We start from the raw sequence: 8,074 nt of genomic DNA, 5'->3' as shown, positions 1-8,074 counted from the left end.
TTTTAAGCATAAACGATTATAATCTGTAGCTTTTTTAAAAAGATTTTAAAAACCTTCTAATAATAATATGATATAATGAATATATGAAATATAATATGATAATCTAATGATTTGTTATATTTAATTTCACTTTAATTTATTACTGTACACCAATAAGTTTTGAATATTATTAATATTAATAATAAATATAAAAACAGTGCGACATAAAAATCAAGCGCCGTTTAATGGTCACAGTCATCGGCGTTCAACAATACGTCTTTTCGATCAAGAATGAATAGAATTTAAGTTTGCAACACAAGAGAACGCAGGAACAGAAGGAAATGACGGTGTAAATTGTTGGGCATTAATGAAATTCGAACTGAGGCCACAGGGTTAATCGAAGAGGTTCGCGGCCGGCATTAGTTTAAGTAGTTGTTTTCGGATCACTCAGAAGCTTGCATCGTCTCACGTGGACAGCCAGGTATACGTTCTCAAAACGCGATACGATTATTCGTTTCCTTTCCTTCTTATTATACCTAAATCCTGTATATTGCAAAACCCTGTGACTGTGCAATAGATCGTCGATTCAAACAGATCAGAATCTAGACAGAATCTCGTTTACGATTTTCACTAGCGTAGATTCGATTCACGAATCACGTTTTCGTTTCACGTTTTTCATTACCTCCATTTCTAACGAGTTCTATTGGCACGATTTTTATTTATACAGTATGAGTAGCTGAAAGTTTGAAACGTGTCTGGATCGAGAACAAGTGAGTAGAAGATTCCTACGTCGTAGCAAAGGGAAGTGCGTGGTCTCGTTATTCACCACAGAGTTGGGAAAATGTCGGAGAAGAAATCAGTGAAAAACAAGGAGATGCAATGGGCGGTTATTTTGTGGTACATCCATCTCCACGTTCTCGGACTATACGGCTTCTGGTTTGCACTCACCAGCGCTAAATGGATGACCGTATTCTTCAGTAAGTTTCATTCCAAAGTCCAAAGAAACAGCAATGTTCTAGTTCATTGTGTATAGTAAGTACCCCAATTTCTGTTTACGTAGCAATTCCTAATCGCTGGTTTATCCCATTTGCATCATCCGAAAAAGTGCGAAATTGGTCCGAATCGGCAAAATTTCAAGAATAATTGAATGATCATTTTAAATGTTTCGAAAATTAAAACTTGTTTTTACAATATGATTTTCATTATATTTAATCTCCAATTGAAAAATTTATTTTATTTTCATGTACGTAACTAGTATTTAATTGTTTCAAACTAGCGCGCATATCTGCGTTTTCGTGATAATGACCAGTAAAGTTCCACACATACATATGTATATGCGCTTGTGATGCAAATGTTATCCCATTTCATTATAAGGAAGTATTCACTTCCATCATCACACAATTAATACATCTAATTGTAAGTTCCAATCAGTTTGAGGTGGTGAATTGGTTGGTGGTCGGAAAAATTTTATATGAAGTGAAATTGGCATTTCGCGATCTGAAATCAAACGTAATTCTCTCATAGAGTTAGTATAGATAGAGTAGGCAAGACATAGGCGCGCGTGTAAGTGGAAACATCACATCGATAGAAAGAGAGAAAAAACGAAATTGGTATTATTATTTCTTCTCTGTTTCGTCGTGAGAGAAAGATAGCACCACCAAATCCAATTTCCTTTCTTTTTATTCACCGGACGCCTACCTACCGGGCTTGCCTACTCTATCTATACTAACTCTATGAATTCTCTTCAGACCGGTTTCAAGCATATTCACTCCTCACTGTATGCACAGGCTGAATGATCTAATTCAATCTAATTAAAGAAGTAACGCGTACTTGCATTATAAAGCTCTAAGTATTGCGCGGCGTACTGCTTTGCGTGTCTACGCTTGGCTGTACGGGGCAAAATGTTTGGTACTATTGTGGTGAGGGAACGTACCTCGGCCCGGTCCCTTGCAGAACTTTCGCAAAATTGAGCGCATATATACGCTAATAATGCAAATGGGTTAAAGATAAGTGAATAAAAATTATGACGTAAACAGAAATTAGGGCATTTACTATACCCCTGAGAATTTGAAATAATATGGCTACAATAAGCGAAAAGACATTGGCCTTCGACGAAAATGATTTACATACCACAAATGAGTAGCAAGATATTTCGTATATTTTTGCATATCAATATGATACATTCTTTTGAATTTAAATCCCTTAAATGCGTAACAGTTCATAATTTAGTATAAATATACACTGTATATAATTTGGCCTAGAATCTACTTATACAAGAATTCCTCTTTTTTTATAATACATATTCATGTTCTTTTACTAATTAATATTATAGCTCTACTGTTAACAATTCTGGCGTATCTCGGGGTGACAGTAGGCGCTCATAGGTTTTGGACCCACAGGGCATTCGAGGCTGCGTGGCCCCTCAGGTTGTTCCTAATGCTGTGCCACACCATCGCAGGAGTGGTACGTATCTCACGTGGGTCGAGAATCTGGAACATCGCCCATTAACTTCACTGCAATTTAGGGTTGCAGATGAATGAGCAGTATTAATCTTTTATTTCATATCTTTCGGCCTTGAAAAGGATGGAACATGATAATAAACTTGTTTCTCGCGTCTCTTAATAGCTTCCCTTTCTTCTCTGTATATTTTGTCCCACNCCGGTTTCAAGCATATTCACTCCTCACTGTATGCACAGGCTGAATGATCTAATTCAATCTAATTAAAGAAGTAACGCGTACTTGCATTATAAAGCTCTAAGTATTGCGCGGCGTACTGCTTTGCGTGTCTACGCTTGGCTGTACGGGGCAAAATGTTTGGTACTATTGTGGTGAGGGAACGTACCTCGGCCCGGTCCCTTGCAGAACTTTCGCAAAATTGAGCGCATATATACGCTAATAATGCAAATGGGTTAAAGATAAGTGAATAAAAATTATGACGTAAACAGAAATTAGGGCATTTACTATACCCCTGAGAATTTGAAATAATATGGCTACAATAAGCGAAAAGACATTGGCCTTCGACGAAAATGATTTACATACCACAAATGAGTAGCAAGATATTTCGTATATTTTTGCATATCAATATGATACATTCTTTTGAATTTAAATCCCTTAAATGCGTAACAGTTCATAATTTAGTATAAATATACACTGTATATAATTTGGCCTAGAATCTACTTATACAAGAATTCCTCTTTTTTTATAATACATATTCATGTTCTTTTACTAATTAATATTATAGCTCTACTGTTAACAATTCTGGCGTATCTCGGGGTGACAGTAGGCGCTCATAGGTTTTGGACCCACAGGGCATTCGAGGCTGCGTGGCCCCTCAGGTTGTTCCTAATGCTGTGCCACACCATCGCAGGAGTGGTACGTATCTCACGTGGGTCGAGAATCTGGAACATCGCCCATTAACTTCACTGCAATTTAGGGTTGCAGATGAATGAGCAGTATTAATCTTTTATTTCATATCTTTCGGCCTTGAAAAGGATGGAACATGATAATAAACTTGTTTCTCGTCTCTTAATAGCTTCCCTTTCTTCTCTGTATATTTTGTCCCACCATCTACTATCCTCTGGTTCACTCCTGTTATTAATTCATACATTCTTTTAGATTTTGTCATTCGGATTTATTTTTATTTTAATTCGTAATTAAAGAATTTTCTGATTATCGATAGAGATTTATAGAAATTTAAGCGTTAATTAAGAAATATGCAGTCCTGGTACGATTTTAATCCTTTTTTTTATTAATATCATTATGCATCGTTTACAGGGACCGATATACGACTGGGTACTCTACCACAGGCTCCATCACAAATACTATGGGACAGACAAGGATCCTTTCAATCACAAAAAAGGATTTTTGTACAGTCACTTCATGGCCAATGTGCTGAGTTGGCACATGGATTACGATGAAATGATACGTCTTATAGATATGCGAGACGTCGAACAAGACGGCTACGTCTGGTTCCAGAAGAAGTAAGATCCGTGTATTTTCTCACGTTCATATGCACTGGAAACAGTTTGTGAAAAGAGTGCCAATTTAATGTCGAAGGTTCTACTGGCTGCTGTTCGGAATATTCGGTATACTGCTACCAGTGAACGCGCCCTTGGAGTACTGGGACGAATCGCTGTCCGGAGCTATAGTAATCACCGGCTTGCTACGATTCGCGATCACGACGAATATATCTTGGCTCGTGGCCAGCTCGCGACTCATCTGGAGCCTTGAAGGGAAAAAGTTAATGCTAATTTCAGATACTCTCAGTTTGCTATTTAAACTTTTCGTCAAGATGCCTAGTGCTCACGGCACTGTCGTCATCGATGGTCAAGGAATTCATTCCACCTGAACTTTTTTTAAAAAAATAGTAAAATACTCGCGTCTGCAGTTTCTTCAAACTTCAACTATGATTTACGACTATTAAAAAAGTATGAGTACAAAAATTGGTTTGGGAACCCTTCTATACCTGTCGATTTTAAAATCATGCATTTTTACAAAAATTGCTACTTTTTTAAAACGGTGATAGAACGTTTCTGCTTCCGGACTCGTTTTTGCTATGGAAACTCCAGCTTCTCAAACTGTAGTGAATATTACAAAAATATTTTGTTATTTATCTAAATAAAAATGTACTTCAAATCGGTCGCCTCTTTTCTTTCGTTTGTTTAATTGTTTAATGTAGAATCGTTTAATTTTATAAAATTGTTCAATGTAAAATGTAGAATTCTTTAATTCTGCTCGTAATTTCAGGATACCACCAGACAGCATCAGTTTGTTTTTCATTACTCATTCGTTTTGGCCGGCGTACCATTACATGATCCCGTGGGACTGGAAATGCGGCGAGTACGGTACTTACGACAGCGGCGTAGCCACGTTCTTCATTAAAATGTGGAACGAGCTCGGCATGGTGGATTACTTGCGTACGTCTGAGACCGAGGATATCAGAGATATGCTTCACCAAATGGCGAAAAAGAAGTTGACCCTTGAAAATGGTCTCAATGAGCTCGAAGAATTGTCCAAGTACAACGCGAAGAAGACCAGGATAATACCGCGTCATTAAACCTTGGCTCAATCTTCTTTTCTTTTCTCAATCGTCATCATCGTTATCCCATTACTAGAGCATGATAGTCGGAAAGTTCATACCGATTTTTATGGAAATATGAAGAAATTCAATCATTGTTCTACGTTCTTTCTCTCCATCTTTTATCCAATTTGAAGACTCTATCCGTAATAATAGTGAAAAATATCCATTCGATTGTACGCAATTCTTAGAGAAGACAAAATTTGTTTCAATGTATGGTACATTGCAGGGCGATCTGATCCTTATTTTATTCAGAACATAATTGCTTAAAATCCAAAACGTAGTAACTGCAATTTTTGCTTCACTTTGTAAGACTTGGTTCATTAAATATAAACATAATCACACATAATAATTTTGTAGAAATGCCTGAAATTTCTTTTGAATTTTTCAGATGTACTCAGACCTGACCTAATCCACCCACCGAACCTTCCGGGTAATCTAATATTTTTCTAACGTCTCCTTCTGAGGCTCTGTGTTATATTTCGTGTTTCTCACAAACAAAAAGCAACCTTTCGAATTAATATAAATCTTTATTACAAATATAAATTATATTTGTTACAATTGAAAGACAAGATTTTGTAAAGATCTCAATAAGAATACAGTTGATTATGTTCGTTCTACACTGCATCTTTATTAAACCCAAACTTTTGATTATACAATGCTTCAGTTGATAGTTAATGAAAAATAAATAAACGAAACTTTCCCATCTACAATTCTCGTCCCATGACGTACACAGAAATCGATCAAACTGCATACTGATATACATATAACACGTTAGCATGTATAATTTGTATCTAGCTATTAGAGAAAATAATTTTAATTTCCTCCCCTCTGTGTAGAAAACCATCGTCCCTTGACATTTTCTTTATTTCTCCCAATATTTCTTTACAATCAAATAATCGAATAATTGTAGAAATGTACAAGCTTAAATCGTACAGTGTATTTTTCCCTTAAATACAACATATATATCTTCCTCTTAAAGATAACGTATAATCTCCGATATATTCGTTTCATTTTTTAAATTAATTATTCAAATCCTCTTTTGCCACAGCAAATATCTTTAGCATTGGTTTCTTTACCATACTTGCGAGGAAAGTTTAGCAAAGGTACTTCAATTTTGATTTCAACCCTTAAACACGTCAAACTGTCAGGTACCACTTGTTAGCTTTATTTTTACTGCGATAATCGTATACTATTAATTACAGATTTTTTCCTTCACTCGTTTCCTCTAGAAATCATAATTAATTCCAAAAACAAATTGGACATCGTTAGAAAAGAAACCTTCGGCATCCCATTACATAACAAACGATTAACGAGAATATTGTAATGTATTTCGAGAATCTGGTAAAGGAAGGATAGAGGATTGAAGAAGAAACAGCAGTAACCCCGCCTGTTTCGCGTTCTTCGCTAGCTTCCGCTTTCTAGGAATGATAAGACGAGACAAGAGGGGCAAGAAAATACGTCCCCTTACTTCGATGATCGATATAGATGAGTAAAGATGAAGCACGTGTGAATGATAAAGAGATTAATATTAGTATGGATTAATATCTTCAATGGTAGGTGAAACGATGAAAACTACATAAGTAACGCAAATTAATACGTAACGGCAAAAAACGAAAACGATTATATATAGCAAAATAGAATTGTAAGTGAATTTTGCCGATTGGAATATTTTCAACCCGGCCCGATTGCAAGGGTATGAAAATATAAGTGTTTGCTGACTCACGGAATGTGTTTAGTCTTTTGGTATTTAGCAATTGAAACATATTCCTAGGTGACTCGATTGAGACTCAAAGATATTTTGATTCGCGCGAATAAGAGAGAACGGGATTAAATTATTCATTACTGCGCGGAAGTCTAGCGAGTTTTGGACAAGCTTCGGAGACTATCGGCTGCCTCGGAGTAACGTCATCGGTTCGTTCAATAACAAATTTACTGGCCACGACGTCCGATCTTCTTCTCCTTCGGGATCACTGTGTACGTGGACATTTAGAACCAGCCAAATGACCTTAACGAATCAATCGTATTCGGCTACATTCTCCCACGAGAGTAATAAAAAAGTTCTTATTCCGCACGAAATATTCATACCACCGTATATAACACTGCGTTCTTCACTTGTACTGAACCCGACGTCGCACGGGAGTTCACGCTTAAATTGCATCAGAGCCATTATTTGTCAAGTGTTTACTTGTCCCGTGGACCTTTTACGGTCGAAAGAGATTCGGTTTTCAATTTCTGGATGGACCGCGCACGAATTCGTGTGACATCGGCTACAGCTTGTAATAAACATTCGTTGGAAACGATGCTGATTAAAGATTTCCATTGTCAAATACGGACCATAGTGCGTATCGTACACCATATATACATATACATGTATCATATAAATATTTTTCAAGGAACATACTAGAATAGTTCTGATAGAACTCGAATATAACCGAAACGATAACCTGCGACCAAAAAGGAAGGGGATAAGGGATATTAAATGATGACTCGAACTATTAATAATTGGTTATCACGGTAGGGCCCGTACCCTAAGAAACACTGTACAAAGAATAGACGGTGGGACGTTGGTCGTTTCTTCGACTGAACCGAAACGCACGAACAATCCAGCCCGGCACGCGTCTTCAATCCTTTTTGCCGTTGATCACGACCGTCTGGTCTATCTGCTCCTGAGTCTGGTCCTTGTCACCCCAACCCCACAGTTCGTGGCTACCGTCGCCGGTTCTCTCCACTCGCTTCTTAACAACGTCTTTCGGCACGTATTTCATGTCGTACGCGAGGCCGAGTTTCGCGCACATATCGATGAAAGCAGTTGTGATGTTGTATTTGTAGTTTCCCAGTTCGGCGGTCTTGTAATCCCACGGGAACACGTGGTGGTAGTTGTGCCAACCCTCGCCTAACGCCGTCAACGCAACTCCAATGTTCTGCGCAGGGTTGATGAATCTGAAAAATAGTCACAGGGTTCGATCAATATATATTTCGTAAAGGATCCGAACAGATATTATATAATACTAAGAA

At 37.3% G+C, this 8,074-nt stretch overlaps 2 protein-coding genes across 2 annotated transcripts in view; one reads left to right on the top strand and one right to left on the bottom strand.

Annotated features, from left to right (window-relative positions):
* The first annotated feature begins 322 nt into the window (after positions 1–322).
* Positions 323–5,291, top strand: LOC108630145 (acyl-CoA Delta(11) desaturase). Its single transcript, XM_018033215.2, has 6 exons — positions 323–460; positions 707–956; positions 2,312–2,442; positions 3,754–3,959; positions 4,036–4,218; positions 4,726–5,291. Exons 2-6 carry the CDS (start codon positions 821–823, stop codon positions 5,033–5,035), a joined length of 966 nt encoding a protein of 321 aa, XP_017888704.1. The 5' UTR covers positions 323–460; positions 707–820; the 3' UTR covers positions 5,036–5,291.
* Positions 5,292–5,662: 371 nt separating this feature from the next.
* Positions 5,663–8,074, bottom strand: part of LOC108630144 (acyl-CoA Delta(11) desaturase) — a 21,124-nt gene continuing 18,712 nt past the window's right edge. Inside the window, 1 exon segment of the mRNA XM_085342327.1 lies at positions 5,663–8,067. Within this exon segment, the coding sequence (XP_085198453.1) occupies positions 7,681–8,067 (387 nt within the window). The 3' untranslated portion in view covers positions 5,663–7,680.

This window comes from Ceratina calcarata, unplaced genomic scaffold (assembly GCF_001652005.2).
Source record: "Ceratina calcarata isolate Rehan_Ccalc_2016 unplaced genomic scaffold, ASM165200v1 scaffold7.2, whole genome shotgun sequence".
In the NCBI taxonomy this organism is placed as follows: Eukaryota; Metazoa; Arthropoda; class Insecta; order Hymenoptera; family Apidae; genus Ceratina; species Ceratina calcarata.
The sequence above is the reverse complement of the archived record's forward strand: the minus strand, read 5'-3'. Positions and strand labels throughout refer to the sequence as shown.

Coding starts and splice junctions, on each gene's coding strand:
- LOC108630145 (XM_018033215.2), top strand. CDS start 821: ATGTCGGAGAAGAAATCAGTGAAAAACAAGGAGATGCAATGGGCGGTT. Junction 957..2,311: donor ATGGATGACCGTATTCTTCA/GTAAGTTTCATT, acceptor TTAATATTATAG/CTCTACTGTTAACAATTCTG. Junction 2,443..3,753: donor GCCACACCATCGCAGGAGTG/GTACGTATCTCA, acceptor CATCGTTTACAG/GGACCGATATACGACTGGGT.